This window comes from Malurus melanocephalus, unplaced genomic scaffold (assembly GCF_030028575.1).
Source record: "Malurus melanocephalus ecotype Western Australia unplaced genomic scaffold, MMel_1.1 scaffold_49, whole genome shotgun sequence".
Classification (NCBI taxonomy): domain Eukaryota; kingdom Metazoa; phylum Chordata; class Aves; order Passeriformes; family Maluridae; genus Malurus; species Malurus melanocephalus.
Window position 1 is genome coordinate 277,636 of NW_026623281.1, and position 23,089 is coordinate 300,724.

The 23,089-nt window shown below is 38.0% G+C and overlaps 1 protein-coding gene across 19 annotated transcripts in view; it reads right to left on the minus strand.

Moving 5' to 3' along the window:
* Positions 1-503: 503 nt before the first annotated feature.
* Positions 504-23,089, minus strand: part of KCNMA1 (potassium calcium-activated channel subfamily M alpha 1) — a 380,586-nt gene continuing 358,000 nt past the window's right edge. For 3 of the 19 annotated variants that reach the window (XM_057365179.1, XM_057365181.1, XM_057365175.1), the window contains 6 exons: positions 20,883-20,996; positions 17,561-17,691; positions 12,082-12,276; positions 10,421-10,539; positions 8,477-8,701; positions 1,264-1,356 (listed from right to left, as the gene is read on the minus strand). In XM_057365179.1, the coding sequence (XP_057221162.1) occupies positions 1,335-1,356; positions 8,477-8,701; positions 10,421-10,539; positions 12,082-12,276; positions 17,561-17,691; positions 20,883-20,996 (806 nt within the window). In that variant the 3' untranslated portion in view covers positions 1,264-1,334. Of the gene's footprint in view, positions 1,360-6,239; positions 8,702-10,420; positions 10,540-12,081; positions 12,277-17,560; positions 17,692-20,094; positions 20,179-20,882; positions 20,997-23,089 lie in introns of those variants that run through there. The other 16 variants (XM_057365167.1, XM_057365164.1, XM_057365166.1 and 13 more) reach the window with 9 other exon arrangements.

Sequence of the window (23,089 nt, forward strand, 5' to 3'; positions counted from 1 at the left end):
GAGGCTAAAGCAGTTTTTCTCCTGATCTGAACTCACCACAAGGAGATTCAGTGTGCCTTTTACCAGGGTATGAGCTGTCACCAAAGTGCGAGGATCTGGAGCTAAATCTCTCTACATATCAGGAAGAATTTGTACCATCTCAGACCAATGAAAGGCCATCAGCACTTKTGAAGTAAGGAAGTAACCAAACGTGGTAATGAGATGGTTTGTAACCTCTGCTTCCATGCACCATTTTCTGCACTCTGGATCAAAGCACTGGAACACAYGGCAAAAGAAGAACCGCCAAGCTGGACTTCCTGAAATCAGCAACTGCTGATGGCAAATGCGACTGATGGTGAAGTGCAACTGCCAGGCTTGCCACTCCCAGCGAGTGCCCCTTATGTACATGGCCCTTGAGGGGCAGTGGCACGCCCATGCCAGTGTCACCGAGTGTCACCRAGTGTCACCGAGTGTCACCGAGGGCGCTGGAGCCGTGTGAGTGCAGGCCAGGGGACGGCACAGCGCGCTGGGGTCACGGACCCCCGCAGGACTGGCATCAACATGATCCGGGTGTGTTAACAAAACAATTTCAGAAGAGTGTTACATGTACAAAAATATGACTTTCAACTCTGAAAATAAATAAGTTCGATTTATTAAGAGCTGGTGTCAATGCTGAACAAAATACACATCTTCTGATAAAGAAACATTTTGGTGAATTGTTGTAGGTTTTTTTTCTTTTTTTTTTTGATTTACTAAAATACAAGTTGGACCTTTTTTTCCTTTTTGTAAATATATCATTTGTCTCCCTTAATTACATATCCTTATAACTGTGACCATCATTCTCCTTTAAGCCAAAGACTGAGGGTTTGTTGGGATTTTTTTAATTCTTAGGAGTCTGGCCACATATGCAGTTTTTTTAAGGGAAAATAATTAACAATGAAAAAAAAGAAAAATATATATTTTCTAATAAATAAAAATAATTTAAAATGCTAGARGCTATACATGACTAGTTTTGATTATGTTCATTTATAAATGAAATATTTTCCAAAATACGTGGAAGCAATATTAAAGGCAGACAAACAAAGATCTGTCTACTTTATTTTCCCATTAAGCTTGCCCTTCTTAACTTCTCCATCAGTGGTTCAGCAAGTAAGAGGAATAAATGTCACATCACCATTCATGAAGTTTGTCAGGCTTTAAAAAAATAGTTCTGGCTTCGAAGGAGTCAACATTCATCTTCAACTTCTCGTATTGGTGGTATCAAGCTGCTTGTCGATTTATATTGATTGATCTGATTGGCCATGTGAGTGCTCATGGGCTTGATTTGAATGTTTCTGGGGTAGGCATTATCCGGCTCATCTGTAAACCATTTCTTTTCTGCTAAGGAGCAAAACAGGCAGAGACAGAATAAGGAGGGAAAAAGGAAAGTTTTAATTAGTGAAGCACACAGACACAGAAACATTTAAAAAAAAAAAAAAAGGGAGCAGTCAGTAAAGTTATAGAAAAAAAGAGATCAATAGAAGGTGACTTTGACTAATTACTAGCAGTACAGTGCATTAGATTAATACCTCTGGAAATACTGTTATGAAAGGAGGATGACGCTTGCAGATTTGATAATAGCAGCTAAACAAAACTGCCAATATGCCAGTTTGCTTGTTGAAAAGAAAGCTCTTTTTTTTGTCCCCATGCTGAGGTGAACATCGACTGATTCATTCATTGAACGAAATGATACAAATCAAAGTCTAAACTACGAAGCCAGGGAGAGCAGCTGGGATAAGGGCAATGCAGAAAAGAGCAGTGAATCTATACACAGAGGAGCACCTAAAGAGTCAGAGACTTCTGTGAACCATTTCAGCCTTGGGGTGGTTGCTACTGCTAACCCTGAAATCATGAAGGAGAATGTAAAGAACTTCCTGCGGYTGGTGTCAGAACAAATAGGATTTGTATTGCTGCTGCCAGGGTGGGCACTACATCCCCTCTTTGCAACACAGGTGCTTGGGCACTGCTGAACTCTCGGGTTTAAAATGTGGTGTGGAACACACTGGACACAGCTGGTGACTGTAGCAGGGGCTCCAGCTAATCCTGAATGGATCCGTCGTGATGGGTGACAGCAAGGCAAAGGAAGCAAAGACTTAAAGGAAAATTAGAGAGAAAGCTCTTTCTTTTATATCTTTGAGCACTGTCTGTTGCCATCATCACAGGAGGAATTTTATGGTGCAGCTTTGAGGAGGGCTGGGAGCAATGYGAGAGGGAGGGAGGATGCTGAGGGGCTGCAGCACTGCAGCCATCCCCCAGCTGTTTATCATCATATCACTACATTGCACTGGGGACACAAGCTTCTTGAAATTCACAAAAGAAAAATAAAAATAATTATTGAACCCTTTATAGAGTGATTTTTGCTGTTATTTCTCAATGACAGGCACGCAACTACACAACTCTAGAAACTCCTGCTCTAGAGTGGCTACTGGCCGTTAGGTGCACCTGAGCTTTGACAAGCATTTGTGAACACAGGTCTGTCTCCATGCTTGTCCTCCTTCCCCAAATCCCAGAGGTGGCATTTTATTATCACATGCAGGGTTCAAAGTGTGTCACATCACAGCTGCCACTCTTACACGTGTGCACTCATTGCAGTGGGGAATCCAAAATGCTGCAGAAGCTTTAGAGTCTCACATAACAAAAACTGCTACTTTTGCCAACTACTGAAATGTTGCAGTGTCTGGAATCAGGACAGGAGTGGAAGGAATGCTTATTTTTAAACAAATAGATGAATAAAAAATTAGCAAAGCAAATTTCCTTCAGAAACACAAGGACTGAAAACAAAAGCTCAGAAGGTAAAGGAGAGAAAAGAAATTAAAAGACTGAGAATGAAGGACAAATATCTGAACAGAAGTGCACAAAAATAAACAACCACCTTTGGAATTCGAATTTCTCAAGAAGTAGCTTAATCCCCAGAATTACTGGACTCCTCAGTCACTTTAAAATTAAATTAAAACAGTTCCACTTTATATGGAAAGTAATAAAAGCCAGTCCCCCACTCCCCAACAAAATCTTTGTTACTGTTCTTACATTTAAAAAAAAAAAAAAWAAAAAAATCAAACCCAGGAATTATATTACTTATTAATGGCTTATTACTGAAGGAAAACAGAACTACTGCATTGTTTTTCCTGTCATTTTTTAAAATGCTTTTCACTTTTGTTTAAAAATATCCTACTCATTTGTGACCAGAAGAAATAATTCCCTGCCCCCTTAAAGTTGCCTGATTCTAACGATGTTCAATCTCCCATCTCCCTCTCTCTCACCTATTATAATTAAGTTCCCTTTGATTTGAACAGATTGGACGATAGGAATTCATAATGTTACATCCTGCACACTGAAGCTAACTGATTAAGTGCTTTAAATTATTCTTCCTGACAGAATGATAAAGTTACAATCTGTTCAGAGATGATCTACAGCTTGCCAGACTCCTACCGCTTCTTTCTACATTCATTTATCTTTTTGTCAAGCAGTTTAAAAAAAAAAAAAAAAGCCTCAATTCCATAGATCTTTTAAAGTAATCAGAACATCTGAATTATTAATGAGACTTTAAGGGAATGATTCCTGATGGGGGCCGGTTTAAGAAAGGTTGTAGGAAAAAAAAAGTCTGGGAATGTGTACACATCAAAATAATTTCAGCTCCATTTAAAAAACCATTTAGTTCAAGTGTGACACATGAACCATTATGCATTTGTGGAAACCAATTTTATGTGATCTACGATTAAACTAACCTTTCAGAGAGGTGTAAAGTGTGATGGTTATCATGTTTTAAAAGCCTTGCGAGATCACATAAACAATTTCAAACTAACAGTTTTCTAATGGTTTGTGTTTAAAATGATTTTGAGGCAAGTTAAGCACCGTGAACTTTCATCGCTACCTTCTTTTTTTTTAACACACAGTGCAAAAACTTTCCTTACAAAGAGAACTTGGTGCAAGCTAATTCAATGCTGTAGCAAGGAAGGGGAGACTTGGCTGAGTGCTAAGGATCAGAACTGTGTTTCTTAGCAGCCAGTGCAAAGCACTTCAAAATACCCAGCTTTCCCTAAAGTTTTCCCAAAAATAAGTTGTTTATTTATGTGTTAATCTTTACAATAAAATTTCTATATAGGGAGCTGCTCTTTAAAAAGATACCACCGAATCTCTTTTTGCCTTTACCTGGCAAGTAATAAATACAGGACATTAATAATAAATGCACAAACTAGTAGATTCTAATTTATTCTGTTGTTTAGATTTCTTCTGGCCAGTGCTGAAACCTTGAGCCAAGCATTATCATCTGCAGCATCCAATCCTTGGACCCAGCTTTACACCTTTCCTGTTCTTTTCTGCTCTTAAAATTATCTTTGACCACATAAGAATCAATCTCCTGTGAGAGTTCATTGACCTCTACTTACCTCTGAAATGTGAGTTTAACACTGCTGATCTTTACTCTTGGCTACTATGAAATTCTCCTCCCAGTTACTAAATGTCCTTCTTGAAGCTCTTGCACACTTTTCAGCCTTATGCTATGCTCACAGCCTTTGGTATGTCTTCCAGAGTCTCAGCGCAGAATTTTACTTATATTAAACTTTACTAACTCTTTCCTTTAAAAGAGACTTACCTTTTGTAAGTCTTTGYATATTGTTATATTCACCAAGTTTTTTTTAAAGCTCTCTGCCACATTCAGTCCGCTTCTCTCCCTTTTGGAATATGCATATTGATCCTTACCAGAAGTGTTTCTACATTATAGTGACAACAACACCATGGTTTTTCTCTTACTTGTTTAAGAGCTGTAGAAGGAGGGCCCTGATCTTCTTATGCTATTTGACAGGTCTCTTTTTGACAGCATCACCTGAGAGATGTTGGAACAGCTAAGCAACTGCATGTATCAGAGAGCAGAAAATGTTTACTTTCCTCTCAAAYACCTGTTTGTAATGGACTATCTGCATCAGTGCATCCACAAGGGTTCAAAAGGCTTAATGCTCATATTACAAATAAATAAAAGTTAACATTTTTGTGTAACATTCTTCCCTGCAGCATAAAAGGATATAAATAATCAAAGTAAAAAGATCAAAATACATTTTTCTTCAACTTGTATAAGACTCCAGCAATTCTCTCCAACAGATTTATTGTACTGGTGCATTAAAATTTCTTAATAAATTTRAATTGTTTATTCTGAACTGAGTAGAAACTTAGAACAAATGTCACTGTGAAACACCCCCTCTTCTAAGCAGAGGCAAAGAAAGTGACACCTAAGCATAATACAAAGGTTTCAGTAAATTTGTATTCTCACCATAATCCCATGACCTAAATGGCAGGACCTTCACCTAAAACTCTAAAACGTCACCTCCTGATACTGATGATGCTTCTCCACTCAAAAACTAATCACTCTACTGCAGCTGCTTGACATGGGATAGGACCAGAGATTTCCTCTTACTTTTCAATATAAAAACCAACATAAAGTTGATTCAAGCATTTCTCTACTTATAATGACCAACTTCCACTAGTATTAGAAAATCTTCATCGTCATAAACTGGTCAGCAGTGGATATTGTACAGAATATTACTAAAAGTCAAAAGTTTTAGAATTCCATCTTTAGGATAGAGGACAGAGGAGAACTAGACTTCAGTGTAATTTGCAGAATTCAGATTTGCATCCATATTAGATATTCCTCTGCTGCTGCTACTCACAAAGTTGTTTCTCTACTGTAAGTTGCTTATATTTTTTTCTATTTGAGCTGCACCGCTATACAAATACAATTTTTTGGATAAAATCATTATGTAGGATGTGACAAGTGGCTTCATATTAACACCCTTCCTTTCTCTGCTAAATGGAAAACAGATAAAACATTAATGGAAAAGCATTTTGGTGTCAAAGCCATTAACATTCTTCCAAAATGTGTAACTGCTCTCAACTATCTTCAATCAATACTGCTGACATAAAAAGATGCTCATGTACATACATGGGGAACAGGAGAGTAGGGAGGGGAAGGGAAGAAAGAAACTGGAATGAAGAATGGCAAATTAAAGTAATGTCTGCACCACGATAGGCATCTTCATTGAGCAGGAACCTGGCTGTTTACAAAAGGACACGTGCAATTAGAAAGGCAAGCAGATGAGAGGAGAAAAAAACAAAACAGGGTTGAGAAACAGTAGCAGCAGCAGCAGCAGCAGCAGCCAGTTTTACTTCTGGTTTGGAGGGAAAAAAAAGGCAAAAGAAAACCAACAAAACAACCAACCAAACAAACAAACCAATAACTGAATAAAGTTTGTGACTATTTTTTTTTAATTTCACAAGTTTTCACAAGGACAAAGTTATAGAGGGAAACCCACAGCAGTTGCTAGGTCATGCAGAACCATTAATTTTCATACCTTGGCCCATTCTATTCATCCTTGTTGCACTTTAGAAAAAGAAGTAAGCTATGTAAGTTTTACAATGCTTTTAAACTGTCATATTTCTGGTTGAGCACTTTAACTGGCACATCCTTGTAGCAATAAATATTCTCAGGGCAAAACATGATAACTTTCTTTGCAAAGAAGGAACACACGAATTTTTCTTTATGACGAAGAGCAACTGGAATAATCTCATTTGTAAAGGAGCAACCACAATTTGCGACGTATTTCAGTGACGGGACTCACAGAGGCATCGGAATGCACACCCACACACGGATCCTGCATTCCGATCTTTATGCTCAGCACTGCACAGTGGGATTCTCTGCAGCCCACTCACATGGTTCCAGGTTTTGTCAGTAAAAGTGCTTGGCTTTATCGTCAATTCACACAGCAAGCAAATCTTCAAACTCATCATGCTTGGGGAAGGGGAAGGTAGAAGACAATACTAACCATAAAAGCACCTTGTCTGGGTTGGCAGTTACAATGCTAATCATTCCAAATCCAAGTATTTATTTTTYTGTCTGCATGCTTTCTTGCTGGGTAGCCAGGGAAGGGGGTGTGTGTTTCTGCCCTCCCAACCCTCAGAACCCTCCATACACCTAGAGCTAGCTGTATATTCCAAAACGCTGGCTTCTGAAGTTTAAAGAAACAAAAAAAAGAAAGTAAAAGCAAGCCTGAAGTATCATTTCTATGGCTGTCTGGGGCAGGTTCCTTTCCACTACTTTATTCAGTTCCCTGCCACAATTTTTTTGGCTACACATGTCATTGGTGGCAATCTGCAAGAATTAAATTCTGGCAAGTGCCTGGAACGTGACACCTCGGCACAGTGAGTATTTCCAGCCCAACCCTCTCTTCTCCTCATTAGCTGTCTGGGACTCAGCACCTTTTCTCCCCAAATGGGAGAGATTCAAAGGCACTCACTTGTCTTCCCCAGTATTCCTGCAAGCTGGCATGCACCTCTTGAAAATAAACAGGTAGAACATGCAGCAAGATTTCGGGAGGTTCTTCACATATTAAAGACTCTTGCTGGAAGATTTATACCAATGCTAACTTGGAAAAGTTAAACTACCATCTGGGGAAAGGAACAGAGTCCCTYGAGATCTGATATGTAAGCATAGAAAAATGCTTGCTCTTTTCTGAACATTATTTATTCTGTACATAAGGTGACTAATTCACCTTTTAAAGACGTAAAAGTCCCAAGAAGGCAGTTTTTAATGACTTACATCCAATATTTATGATACATATGGCTTTTTATCCCAAATGTCAAAAGTGAAAGAARATATAGCTATTCATGTGGCAGTATAAATAGACAGAATAATAATTTAATATKCAATTAGACTCTTTCTAAACTTAAATTAAACCATTGGAGTTTTACAACTTCATACCCAGACAATTTCAGTGTTAAAGGGAAAATATCCAAAAGACTAATATTTTAGAGAAAGTTCTTAAACAAGCAGAAAAATCCCTGATATTGCTTTGGTATGAAGCAGATGTGTAGCAACAATCCATACAAATAGTGTAAGACCTATACCATATAAGCTTTGAGAGCGAAAAATCAGCAGGTWTTTTTTTTTCAGGGTTTTTGTTTTTTTTTTTCAATAGGAGAGTTCTATAAGCTTCAAATAAATGTATCAGCTCCTGTAAATATGAGTATCAAAAAAACCTACTGCAACATACATCAACACTTCTGCACTAAATGACTTTCTTTGTGTAACTCTGACATCAAGAGCAAGTGTTCATGTTAAATATACTCTATTTTYGGATATGTAGAGTAACTGCAGTGAGTTATTTATGTTTTCAGTGTGCCTATGGGTTTGGAATTCTTTTTTTATTCTCCCCTAGCATCATAAATAACTTTTGGTCCGTCTGCTTTGTTGCTGTTGTGCTTAAGGGTTTTATGGTGGTGAAATAAAAATGACAATCACATGCACACTGTCATACATATGCAAAATATGTGTACAAAAAGGGAGAAACTCCATGGGAAAATGGGGAACATTACTGCTGGAAACATTAACCGGGGAGAATGGGTGGTGAATGCAAGTTTCACACACAGTGGGAGCAGGTACACATATCAAAGTCTATCCTCCTGCACATACTTCTGTTTGTCCCGGGAATCCCTGGTCTTGGTGCGGTTGGGTCTGTTGGCTGTCGAGGGGATGGAGTGAACTGATGAGCTCTTCTTGCTGGAAGAATAGGAGGAATGGGAGGAATGAGAAAGGCTGGCYCGGGACTGGCCAGCGTTGTGGTCGAATTGCATCAAACAGAAGATCAAGTCCGTCGGCACAAGCTCAAATTCATACGGTGGGTTTGTGATAACGTAACTGGAGAGAGARGGGGAAAGAAAAAAAAGAAAGAAAAAGAAAACAGGTTCAGATTTGTACTAAAAAAAATTCTTCTAGAGTTCTTAGCTCATGAATTTAGCCCAATTTTTGCACTTCTGTTTGTACCTTATTTTAGCTCACACAATTGCTGTTATGATTTAGGACCTTTTGATGTCAACTATCACTTTTTTAATGTTTTCTGTCGGACAGACATAATGTCTGAAAATTAYGTTCCTCAAGTGAATCACATAATGATTTTTCAGAGAAGACACCATACAAATCATGCTCCTTTATCTGGCTGCACCATAATGCAATGACTCTAGCAAACTGATTTACATATTGACAAAAACCAGTAACATACCCACCACAAACAGTATTTAAAAGAATGGCTGAAAAGCAGAGAGAGGAGGATTTTATATGCAGCTAATTTAAATATATATTTTATATATATAGTGATTAAATATTTAAATACTGTCAGTAGAGCAAGGGTTATAATTAGAAGTTTGGATTGTGACTGTAGTTAAAACAAATTAAGGAAAATATATCAATAACTTTGTAGTTATGTTAATTTTGCTCATTCATTCCACATGTACATTCATGGCCTCAAAGAGCGTTTATAAAGAGAAATCTGCACATCCAAGAATCCAACATTGCTTAGTATAAATCCCAGGTCTGAAATAAAAACTTGCTCAATTTAAAGAATCCCCACCTTCACCTAATGGTCTTTCAGGGTATGAAGGGCTTATAGAGCAGCTGCTAAAATTTTTTCATGCCTGTGAGAAAAAGACTTGAGCAAGGCAATAGGCATCTTCTGTCCAAGCAAGGAATGAGTAAAGATTGAACATAAAGCTCATGACTTCTTTTCAAATTAATTAAATGCTCATAAGAAATCTGCTTAGCTGCTTCAGAAGTCCCTTATTAATCCAGCAAATAATCCCAAGTACAGCAACTACAGCGTAAATCTAAACTGCAAATAATTTTTTCTACCCAATTTGCTCAAATTCTTACAGGAGAAACCGCTTTGGTGGGYTGCAGCATTGTTTATTGCCATGTTCACCCAGTAACGATGCTTTTTGTAGAGCACGGAACAGTAACAGATGGTGGATTTGTGATACTTCTGGTCTGGGTCTGTGTGTGTATTTCTAGGAAGCAGTTAATTAAGACACATTTCAAGCAAGCTGCTAAATGGCCTTCAGTTTGCAAAGATGGAAATGTGTCTGCTCTATTTAAAGCAGCAAGGTCAGGCTTGGTGCTATCGAAGTAAAAATGTAGTCTACCAAGAGAAGASTTTCCATTTACTGGAAGAAATTATGATTAGACACAGATGGTACTGATGGGAAGCCCACAGGAGTATTTTTTTAGCATTCAGAAAAAAAACTAGATACTGTAATTTAAATTATTATCTGGTAATTTACAGTTGATTCACATGAGGAAACTGAAGTCCTTCCCATGCAAACTGTGGATCATCATAAAGCAAACAAGATCTATTCTGAGAATTTAATTTCAAAATTTTGAATAAAAGTAGATGACAACTTATGCTGCAACATCCAGCTAATGGTTTAAAGCAGATAAAGAGTCATTGTGAAATCTTCAAAGAAGGTAGCTATGGTGGAAAASTTATGAGAAAATGGAGAAAGGTCTTTTTTATGTTTATGGCAGGCACTGGGATCTCCTCCTGAGAAGACTGAAGAACAGAGACATTCTCAAAGCTGGACTCACCGTTTAGTGCATTGGCTGGGAGTGCTTAGATGTGCATCCCGTAATCGGTAAATTCCAAAGCAGAGCATATTGTATGTTTTCAGTGCTTTACAAAACAGGTCTCCATAACAACCTCCATCCTAGAGGAAAGAGAGGGGATAAACAAAAACAAAACAAAAAAAAAAAGAGAAGAGCAGGTTTTGTTTCCTTCCTTTGCTCTGTTAACAGAATGTCAGGGAACAAGTCGTTCAGTGTGAACATATAAAAAAGGGCAAAATGCACAGACAGTCAGTTGTTTGTCTCAAATGAGAACCTTTTACCCAAGGAAATGAATAATCTAAATGTTTTATTTCAAACATGGAACTATGTAAAGTGATGACTGCTGCTTTGGAGAGCCTTGGTCCATGAAATAATGGCAAATTGGAAAGAGTGAGTGATTTGTTTTATGCTGGAAATACAAATTTTGGTACCAGACAATGCATATTCCTACAAATTACATTAACTGTGGTATTAAAACTATTTATATCTTTGACCCTTTCTTGGCAGCAGCCATACTGTACTCCAGACAAAAAAAAAATCACCAGGAGCACACTAGAAATTAGAGTTGCAAAGGTTCAAAAGGATCAAAAAATATGTGCTGCTGTAAAATAGTGACTGAATGTACAATTAGCAAAAAAAAAAAAAAAAGTTTAGATTTGCTCATCTGTATATCTTAAGTTATCATGAGAATTAATGCATTCTGCCTTCACAGATGTGGAGTAATTGAGGCTCTGGCAAAACATTTGAAAGATTGGTACTGTTTATTTTATTTGTGGAAATGTTAAGCTGTATGCCCAAGTGCCTCAGGTAAGACTGGACTGCCACCTGAACTGAAAGGCTGTAWGGTTCTGTCTGTGCACTCTTACTACCCTAATCCTTAAACTGGGGTTCTSTGTCATTTCTGTGAAAAATATAATTCCATTCTTTTTGGACAGAGCTGGTGAACACAAGCTTAATTTAAGAAATATCAAATCCCATGTCATCATTAAAGCCAAATGGATGCTTTGGGATTCAAATCAAGATTTCAAAATGTGGTTCATAAATCATTACTAGATACTTCTTTATCTATTATTTACTTTTAAAGATCCTTTATCTGTTTGGTTTCGGGTTTCAGAATTTTTTTGTTTGCTYGTTTTTTGACTTCACCATTAGAACAGTTCAGTCAAATTATCAGAAAAATAGGATTTCACAAGAATTTTAGTTCATCTGGAACCAGCAGTAAACAAACCTTACAACTTTTTTTCCTAGCTAAGAAGCAGATTTTAAGAACCAGAAGCTCTATGAAAACATAAATAAGCTCATCAAAATCCAAAAAGGTATATCTCTACATATTGCTTATATTTAGAATTCATTATTCCTACAATGGTTGTATCACCCAAATCAGCTCTTCCATCTCTTTAAGTGACAATGAAGAAGAGCCACAGGATTTTCTGTGTGAAACATGCAGCAAGGACCCTGGGCAGTCATACAACTCCTTAAAAAGGTAAAGAGCAAACCTAGCACTCTGTACTGTAAATTTTAAACAATCCAAAAGCTCTATTAAATTAAATAATAGAAATTATTAAGACACATTTTTCACTCAGTCTGAGAGAAAGCTAATAGCACAGACCAGCCTTGGTCCTACATTTCCCTCATGATCTTACCCCTAGGTCTGCAAATGGCCCATCATACAAAGCCAACTGAGCAACTCGACACCTGTCCCTGTTTGCAAGTGTCTGGGGCGTGCTGTAACCTCCTCTCAATGCATTTTCCTCAGCAATCAGTGCTTCCAGCTCTGGTGTGGCTCCTCCTGTTACCAATGTCCGTATCAGTGTGAGGATATTGTCATTGAAGTATGTCTGCAGAGATAAAAGAAAGCTCTTTAAGCAAACACCATTAAAGTCACAACTGAAGACATCCAAATTACAACTTTTCCGGGTTTCTGCTGTTTAAAGTTCTTGGCTGTCTCTTCAAATAATTTTATATAGAAAGTGAAAAGACAGCAGCCTCCAATTACTCTATTTTCTTCTATCCCATTAGGCTCCTATACTAGATCCTGCCTTTTAAACACCAATTCAGGCTGATTTTTATTAAAGTACAAAAATTTGAATGATTTATGTTTCCTATAATTGGTGTTAGTAGTGATGCAATGACTGCTTTCCTTCTCATCGCCCTCATGTCTAATAATGGGCTTTAGGACATGTAATTGTAAAATTCAGACCACATTTAAAGCTTACACAGGCTAGATTGCCTTTTTACTCTTGTCACCAATTCGTTGGGGAGCTGCCTTTGTGCTGCAAATGTCATTACTTATTACTGTGGCTGGACTCTAGCAGTCTAACCGATGTATTGTACTAAACATCTTATTACGAGACTTGACAGTGTTCAGACATAAGCATGTATCAATTAAACATCTTGAGTTCATTCCAGATAAATGTATGATGAGTTTGGGATCCTGGTGGTCCTTTTAAAAAACTCTAGGGTATAGGGTAAGTGTGGTTTATTAGGGAAGATTTACTCCACACTGACATTTTGCCAGCATCTGTAGCATTGCTGGTCTGTCAGGCAAACAATGGGTATTTAAAATATTAATTTAAATCCAGATGAATGACTTTCAAGTTCACTTAAAAGTATACTGGTATAGTTCAGACATACTCAGTTAAACATCTGCAATGTATTGTACTGGGTAAAAAAAAAAAAAAGTTGAATAAAAAAAAAGGAAAGACTGTCACTTATAATGTCACCAATGTCTGAGTTTTCAGAAGCTTTCCAAGTGCAGGAGACATAAAAGGAGAAAATGAGCTCACTGCAGAGTACACAGGATTGGCACTACTGGATTTCTGGATTTTGTTGAATTTATGACTTAGAACAAATGTCTGTAATCCAACCAAATAAAAATGAATACTGAATTCTCAAACAGTGCTTGTTGTCTAAAGATAAGACTTATTTAAATAATACTTTTCAATGAAATTCACTGCTCTACCCATATAATGTAATTGTATTTAATACATGGGTAAACTGAGGTACAGGTTGAATTATTTTATCCTGAGATCAAAAAGCAGAACTGGCTTCCTATCCATGTTACTTTGATATTCTCCTTTCGTGTAATGAAACTTCAGTTTCATTGTTTGCTAGAGATGACAGATAAAACAGAAGAAAATGAGTTCCACACAGGAATATTTCTCACTTYACATTGAAGTTTTGTAATTTCAAGCTTCTCTGTTTATTTGCATAGGCATACATGCCATTCACCTGTTGACTAAATTAAAATGAGAGGAACATATTCTTATTGTTATACATGCCCTAAAGCAAATATTTGCACCTCATCAACTCCAATTATTTTAAGTTAACCTGGGTAAGGCATTACATATTTTAACTACAAAGCCTACTGTAAAGAGCAGTCTGACAGCAGCAGAGGTTCAGGAAGATTCAGCTGGTCTAAAACAACAGCTAATCTCAAATCAGCTATACATATGTGGATGCACTGTGCAACAATTCAAGTGTAATACTCCCTCAACATACAGAAAAATCAATGTGACCCCTTGCAGGAGTGTAAGTCTGGAGAGATTACATGATGTTTAATAGGAATTGCCACTGTGAGAGAGAGAAGACATTCAGGCATGWTTGTTTATTTTTCAATTACTTCTTCCTTGATGTCCCTGACATGAGAATCGGAGTCCCCCTCTTTGGCAACTCGTCCCACTGTGCTGCACTTCCAGGGCAAAGCCAAGACACTTCTAGCAAAGGAGGTAGCATTTATTGTGAAATAATGGCTTAATTTGGGTTTCACTCCATGACTGATGTGGATGGTACCATTTAATCAGATGGAAGAGTGCAGCCATAAGACGTTTTTTGGCTTGCTTTTTTATTTTTTGCAACCCATGGGAGAAAAGATTCCAAGTTTCAGGACAAACTGSTGCAGCACTGCATCTGATCAGAAAACACCCAACCATAAGCAAGAAAAGATGGGTGGATAGGAAGCTGTAACTGGTCACCTTCTGCTAAATAGGGTTCCTCCCTTCTGTACTAATGCATTGAACACYCCTCAAGAAAACTGTCTGTCCATGCTGTTGATTGTCACAAAAATCAGACTCCTCATTACATCCTGCCAGTTTGGAMCTAGGGGAGGGGCATTGAAAATCTGAACTAGCTGATATCCATTTCCTTTGGAATAATAATACACTGAAATTAATTTGAGAGTGATCTTCTACTTGCTCTGTGGGAGGGTACGTGGCCTGGATATGCCAGTACTTATAAGAAACTGATCTACAGAATGTCTTTGGAAAGGTGCTGTTGTACTTAAAGTAACAAGGCACTTTCCAGTGATGGAAAATAATCCCTTTTGTTGAGTGTAAAATCATAACCCAAGAAATACTTGTTTGTTACTGCCATTTACCAAACCCCACACCGGACATGTGTGTGATATCACTTTAATCAGAATCCGGAATGAGATTATGAAATAGGTGAAGTCTAAACACAGAAGAAAGGAAATGCATCACAGACACTGAAACTGGGTAAATAGCAAGGAAATCACAGATATCTGAGCTAGCAGTGCCACCTAGCCCTTGCTTTGGAATTGTTGTGCAGCTCTTTCAAATATTTCGAGGATGCTTTCCCATTTGTTCAATCATTTTTTAAAGTATAATTACCAGAGTGCTTGTGTTTTGCAGTTAATGCTGTCATGTCTTTTAAACTAATTGGTCTTCTACAGAAAATTTAASTGGAAATTAGCACATCTTTTAATAATATTGCTTTAACTTTAATAGCACTTTGCCTTTCATTTATAATTACAATAAAATTGTCATTTTACAAGTATATCTGYCTTTTTTTGTTTGCTAGTGGGTTTTTTCATTAATTTAGTTCAAGAAGACTCCTCCTCCACTACATGTAGTTTTTAACCTTACTTTCAAACAAATTTTTAATTTGATTTTCTTTTTCAGTTGGAGAAATAATATCTCCAAACCCAAAGAATGACGGAGCTGTCATCACTAATTCACACCAGCAACAAAAGGGCCTTGGAGACAGAATCAACAGCAGAAAATAAATAACAGCTTTTCAGTGTTTGAAAATTTATTAATTCTCTAATTATTGTCCAAAGTTTAGAGACGTTTAGGACACTTTAAGTTACAAGATGCTGCTTGCTACTCCTCTGAACTGACTCCTCTGAACTGACTCCTCTGAACTGAAAGGTATGAGATAATACAGTGCAAATAGATTTGTTTGTGTGAGAAAAACTTTTCCTTGGAGAAGAAGTGAAAGGAGAACACACCTTCCCCATGAGAACATAGATAGTAAAAGGAAAACATCTCACACATTTTACACTTTCTGAAGGGTCAGGAAGAATTGTACTTTTCCAACTCTTTACTGGGCCTTTGAGGAATAGAAGACAAAGTAACACTGCCACTGATCAGAAAACTGGTGAAAGAAAAGACAGGATAGTGAACAATTCTAACTGACTGAACCCTTGGCTTGTCTTCTTGATTAGTACTTTTTTAAGCAGAGAATTTTCTACTCTTGTTATYGCATTTCTCTGGCTTCAGGCTGCACTGTCCCTGACACATAATATGRCCACTTAGATGTGAAAATGTTTTGAAAAAGAGCTGTTACAGAAAGGAACTGCAGAAACTGAGGGGCATGTTGTACAAAACTAGGAGTTAATAAAAGCCAGCAATAACCAAAAATATTAAAATTTCTGAACAGGCATACTGCACCTATTTTTATTACATTGCTATTATTCACTTGAGACACCTTTGCACAAGAAAGTAATGATGTCCACAACACTTCACTCCCTTTTTGTGGCAATGCCAGTGGCAACCAGAAGGATTAACCCTACTTTTTTTCTTGATTCTGAAGTGCCCTACTGAAAAATACATTCAGAGACATTGACTTAGATAATAATGGGAGCAGATAAACAGCTCTAAGTAACATGTGAAACCTTCATGTTAAATTATTCCCATTCATAATGTGAATATGCAAAATATTTTATAGATAGAGGTTTTAATTAGAGGAGGTATGGAGTTTAAGAGTGCTTGCTTAGGTTTTCTGAATTTGTCACATCTACAAAATATTGTAACTAGCTTTCAAGAAAAGGATTTTCTGAGGTTACTGAAAACTCTAAGGCTGCATTAGAATAAAATGTTAGCAGTGTAGACTCATTCATCTGTGGATGGAACATAGGAAAAATACAGCAGCAAAAATTACAAAATACAGATACATATATATGAAACACAAATAGAATTATAAACAATAAAGATTACTCTGAACTCCTCTTAAAAGCAAGAAATCTCATTCTGAATTCAGGYGAAGGTCAGACTGGGCTCCTTCAGAGAAATCCATCTGCTCATACACAGTGTTACTTGGAATTTACAACAGATCACTACCAGCACTGAGGAACTTTATTCCACGGGGAGCTCAGAAAGCCCCTACTCAGATTTTAAAAAGACTATGTCCTTGCTGTATCTAGCAGAGTTTAAGGTCCCTCTGAAAGTGTAGCTAACACAGAGCAAGACTGGTCCTTAGCCAACATGAGGAGGATGAAAAGGAGCATGACCGAGGYGTTTGCTCCAGATCTGCACTATGGCTGCAAACCAAAAACCCCAATGTAGACACAACCAAAGGCCACCATCTGCACTTTCTGGCATGCACTGAAGTTTTGATTCACAAGAAAACTCATATAAAAAGAGAGGATAACCTCTCTTCTCACAAGTAGAGTTCATGAGATGTGTGGAATTGCTTTCACAGAGTTCTATCAGTGTCCCCCAGCACTCATACTCAGAGCATTGCTCATAGCTACAGGAAATTAAAAGCTCAAAACAGTTGATGCTGTCTGACAATAATGGTGAGCATAGGGACTGACACACTGGATTTGGGTCTGGGTTTCAGGAGGAAGAGACAACTTTTTTTTGGAAAACATTATCCTTAAAACCTGACACGAGACCGTTTCCTTATGGAAGTGTGGACTCATGGAGGTCCTAGATATCTCAGYTAAGGTCTCCATGCCCAACTAAGGAAATAACCTATCTTAGGTTCTGAAATTCTCTTGACATCCAAGAAAAAAGCATCGTCTCCTGCCTACCTGAGAAAAAGATCCTGCACTTTCACAAGTGTCAGAAAGGATTGCAAAGGTTTTTTTTTTTTGCTTACTGCGCTCATGAGAGAGTCCAGCACGCTGACAGCAAACGCGGTTCCACATGCAAAGGGCTGCGTCAGATACAGTTCTGTGTCTGGATCATCGTCATCATCTTGGTCCAAGAACTGAACATTTGAATCATTTACTGAAAATAAAAATAACAATACTGAGTAAAACTGCAAGGTGTTTCTGGGCCACCAGCAGGTGACCTTACACATCACACAGTCAAAGAAAAAGAAACAGCGTATGTCTGGAAACACAGACTTGTGTCTTTGACGTCACTGAAAATGAAATCAAGATGGATGCGAAAATGTGCATTTAAAAATCTGTTGCTCGTTATCCTGCTCGTAAGAGGTGACACTCTTGTTCTTGACAGGTGACTATCCCTTTGCTGTGAGGTAGCTTCGGGGCCCCAGCTGCCTGCACTCAAAATGAGATAAATGATGCTCTTGTAGGTGGAGACAATCTTGGTGTATTGGTGGGGTACCGTGGCTGAGGCCATATGCATGTACAGTGAAATGTTATCACAGGATACAAAGTTAGAACCCTGTTGTAAAATAGAGGCTGTCAATAAAACCTTGATATAGCCCACAGGCATCTGTTAGATGTGCTGCTGTGATTCTTACTGGAGTGGTGTTAATGCACTTACGGCTCAAAAGAGGATAAACTGTCCCTTTACCATGCATCCATCTGAATGAATGAGCAGCTATTCTCTTGCAGCACTGCCTTTTGTTCAAATATTTGTCTCTAYAACTTCACTTTCTCAGCCACAAATTCTACATTAGCCAGTGTKAAAAAGAATCCACATCAGGCTGTTTTAGAGAAAAGGCCCAAATAAAGCAGTATTTGTCATTTTGACTTTCTCTGGCATTTCATTGTCACAGTTAAGCTCTCTGCCTCCAACTCATTCCAACTAAAAATAGTTGTTTCCTTGAGATCAGTGTATCAAGTGGATCATATTTCATGAAATATTTCATTTCCATATTAGTCTCCCTCAGGCATGAAAGCACAGACTGCTTAGCTATGCCATTGAAATACCCTTCAACTTACTAAATGACAAAYTAATTTCAGTTCCCATGCAAGAAAGGGAAATGAAAAACTTTTTGAGCATTTGAAACTGCACACTCTGATTATGTCCCTATTCCCCATGTGAACACATCTCCTGAGCCAACTCAGCAAACTTTGAGAATAACRTGAGAGCTGCTGTTAACGTGATCAGGTTTCAGCTCTGCGCTTCTCAAGCAGAAATTCTTCTTCCTGCTATTCTGATCTTCTTTCTCATATAGCTTCATTCCTTCTCACACAGTTTTCTTTTACATCCATTCCTTTGCCAAACTCTGTATAGTACTGGGCTTGCTATGCTTAGCTTACAAAACATGAATTACTACTGATAAAGCCTCATGATAGCTGTCTAAACGAGATGAGGAAAGAATTTGAAATTCTTGCCTTTGCACTCCCTGATGTAACTGTTAAAACATAACACCTTAGAACTGTCATAAGAGAAATGTTCTGCCCTGGGAACCAGAATTATTTCATCTAAGAAAACACCAATATCCACAATACTTAGTACTACACCTATCAATTTATTCTCCAGATTCTGGAGCAATATAGTATTTGAAAGCCTGCTGTATCATTTCAAAGTGTACTTTTTGAAAAGCTTGTGCCATAGTTTAATTTGCCCGTTGAGAGCAGGCAAATAACCTAACTCCTGACAGCAGCATCCTTTTTCCACYTGGCAGACTGACACCTGACTCAGACACCACGTGTGGGGTCAGATCCTGAGGTGCTACAAATCTAACGTGGATTCTGCAGCTGTGAGTTCATCCTCAGTGTCTTTATCTTCCTAACACGAGCTAGCACTCTCAGATTTGTGGGCCAGGCGAGCTGGGTTCGAGCAGGTGGTGCTGTGCCATAGGGAAAAGCTCATCAAACGCTGCTCCAAAGGCTGGTGAGAGCATTTTGTGCTGAGAGGGAACCATGCAGAAGCTTGGCTGCTTCTCTACAGCTTCAAAACCTGAGCTTCTGAGAAAAAGCCTACCCTACAAAATAAACAAAAAAAAAAATAAATAAATAGCTTGAGGGAAAGTGTGATGTGATGCTGGGTTTTTTTTTCTGGTATCTTTTATTTCTTCTTGGACTTCCTGTGAAAGCTGCTAAGGCATGTCCACCAAACTGACAACTGGCTGAAGTAACAAAAAAGAAAGGAAGAAGAGAGAAAAAGAGAGAAAAATTGGTGTAGGAGAGCGAGGGCCAGGGAGGTGAGGACTGAGGCCAAAAAAAAATGAATTGGTGAGGAGGTGCTATGAAAACAGCCGGCAGGTCAGACGAGTGTGATCAAAGGTTTACTGATGCTGCGTGAAAAAAAATCATTAAGAAAGACCAGAACAAGACAGTCAATTTCAACCAGAACCACAAATAAAAYACATTCAAAGCAGTGCCATGAGGGTAGCCCCTCTGATACAGCCAGAGAAATAAAGGAAAAGCTGATGACAGTAAGAACAACAACAGAAAATAAGACAGTGATGTGAAGGAAAAAGGCACTTCTTACCCAGTTCAGTTATCATTAGAATGTGGGTTCCACTGTTTTTTTCCTGACTGATTGAAACCAAAGGCAGAAGTTTGCCAGGCTTAGCTAGTAAGTAAAGTATTTAGGAGGAAAAGAAAGTACAGAAAGAGAATAAAGTAAGGGAAAAAGACAGGTAAGGCTCTAAAAAATAAAACTGAAAAAGAAAACAAAAGGACAAAGGACCACAAATCAAGTTTGTATTTGCCATGAAAAAAACAGAACAGCTTCTGCACTTCACATCACACCACTTGACAACATAAATACCCACAGCTAGAGTGGAAATCAGAGTCTAGTTACCTACCATCATTGTATTCTCAGGAGTGAAATATCTCATACTATTATACAGAGTTTGGTTACACATGATTAAAGAGTTTTGGACCATGAAGAAATAAACAAATGGCCTCTTACAATTGATTAAATGCACAGGAAGTATCTGCTTATACTTACTGTGGCCTTTTTCCTTTTCTAACCTTAGCCCAAAGACCCCTGCTTGTTTGTTACACTGTGCAAAAAGCATCTTGTCTGATAGAATATTTATTTAAGAAAATGGAGAAAACCCAAAGGAGAGAAATATATTTCAGTTATTCAAATAAAGTGAACCAACTGTTACTAAACTTTCTTTAGAGAGAATAATTCAAAGCAGTTATTAAAAGAGAAAGCATAACAGTGTAAGATAAAGTGGGGGTAATTTTTCTGTATCTGCATAASAAGGAAAAGTGGGAAAAAGACATGGGAATGTACATAAAAGGATAAATGTTAGTTTTTCTTACCTAGCTCTGTTATAATAGGGATGTTGGCTCCTGTTGTAATGGAGGGTTGACGTAAAAGGCCATGGACTGGGCTGTTGTCTGGAGACGTTCTATCCATCCCAGGGGGTGTAAAGCCTAAAAGGAAAAAAAAAAAAATAGAAAAACAGACCAAGTTTACTGAGGATAAACTACACCAAAGATCCTGAAAYAAACACCTTTCCTTAAACAGCAATTAAAATTTTAAAGAGCACTGTTTGTAAATGGTATGAGAAACAAATTGCTTCCATTAGCCAGTTTTAGGTTTGATCAGAAATCAAGATTTAAAATTGTCTGTTTTCCAGGTGCAGTACCACCCACACATGGTAGGGTTTTTGTCATTTTCATGTGTGCCATTCACAATATGCATTTCTATGGATTACAATTGTAGAAATACTGGGAAAGAAGGGTCCATTCTGACAGACAAAAAGATAGAAYGAAAGGAAAAAGACACAAGTTTTCAAATGGTATGTAAGAGAATTGCTTGAAACGCAAGTGTTGATGTGAAGGAAACAAAGGTGGGARAGGAAACATGTTGGAAGGCACTCACAAAAGAACCTTAATCTGGAGACCAGCAACATTCATATTTAAATAAAACTGTTTTCAGCCAGATTATCTACAATTTGAAATGGAGCTCTTGACATTGAGCATTTTAATCTATTGTTTTTAAAAGCAAAAAATACCCAGGCAAAATCTTTTGGAGCTGCAGAAAGCAYAGGAATGCTCATTTAATGTCACTGCAGGAGTGATAGTGAAGCTAGAAACTGACTTTGTGGTTTCATGGAGTCCAACGTCGAGGCAGCAATTTTAGGCAAATATTTGTCTGCTAGGAATAGGATTGAGCCTTTTGAAAACCACACCTTTTGAAAAAAGAAATTCTTCTTTTTTGCCATATTATTCCCAAGTTCTTTGACTTCAYACCTTACTTCCAGGGACACACTTTTGGTCTTCTGTCACTAGTTCTGAATTCTCCATGTACTTATCCTACACTAGTAACAGCCAAATTAATTCCTGATTTAACTTGTCTATCTTGCAGTGTAGAAATTGTTTCACTCCATTAAATTCATTGATAYATTCACCCATTACTGAATCCAGGAGAAGATGATATTATCTACCCTACCTTTCTTCAGTTTTTGGACCAATTTACGAATCAGGAAATCTCTAAACTAAATTGTAGTTGTTAGCATATCATACTGGTTTTCTATTGTCTTAAGGATTTGTGGTTCTTTTTCAGCAATAATGACAACACTCTTACACTGGCCCTAAACTACAAGGAACAGTAGTCTGGGCTTCGTGATTTAATGGGATTTGATTTTCCCTTTCCATTAAACTATTGCCTATGTTTTGTCTGCATAATGTATAGAATATATAGGTAATAAAACTAGAATAACTGAGAAGAGACTTTCCTAGCTCTGCAGAAGGTACTGGTATGAATTTCATTCTGACTGTCACAAGAAAACCAGACGCAAGACGGTGATTGTGTAGACAGGACAGCTTAAAAAGGGACTGAAAAGTCTGTGAAGAAATTCCTCAGGAGAACAGAAGTGGATACGGTATCTTCAACAGGCTTGCAAGACAAAAACATTGTCATAGGCAAACCAAGTCAGTAGAGCAATTCTATATAATATTACCAGAGGATAGAAAATCTTTAGAAATCAGATTTCTCAGAGACAATCGGAAATATTAACAATCAGTCATTAAATACCACCTGTAGTGCTGAACTCAAGAACACCGTTTTGGTGACAGTGAGCTGCAGAGCCAGCCAGTTTTGGTTTGCAGATGTCTCCTTGTGTCTGGCACTATGACTGAGAGCTGTTTTGGCTCTTTGAATGTTTACCTCTTCATGGCAGAGCCTGAGGTTGCCCAGGCTCACCAAGTGAGTCTGACAGAGATCCTTCAGTCACCACCTCACAAGTTACAGGCAACACGGGCACTCTCACAACCGCAAGAAAATTAAAGTGGGACTCCAAAGGGAGGAAATTCCATCTGAGGACAGGTGGGTGTTAGTGTGACACCTCCTTCTGCAGCAGGATCCAGTGTTTTAAGCCTTGCATTCTGTTATGGAATGCATTCTGTTAGGAGATGCAAGATAGGGCCCTTTCACATTAGAAAAWGCTCAGGTGGCCGCAGACTCCTTGAACAGTTCAGGTGGCAGGCCCAGTTGGGTCCTCTCCTGAATTACAAGCCAAAAA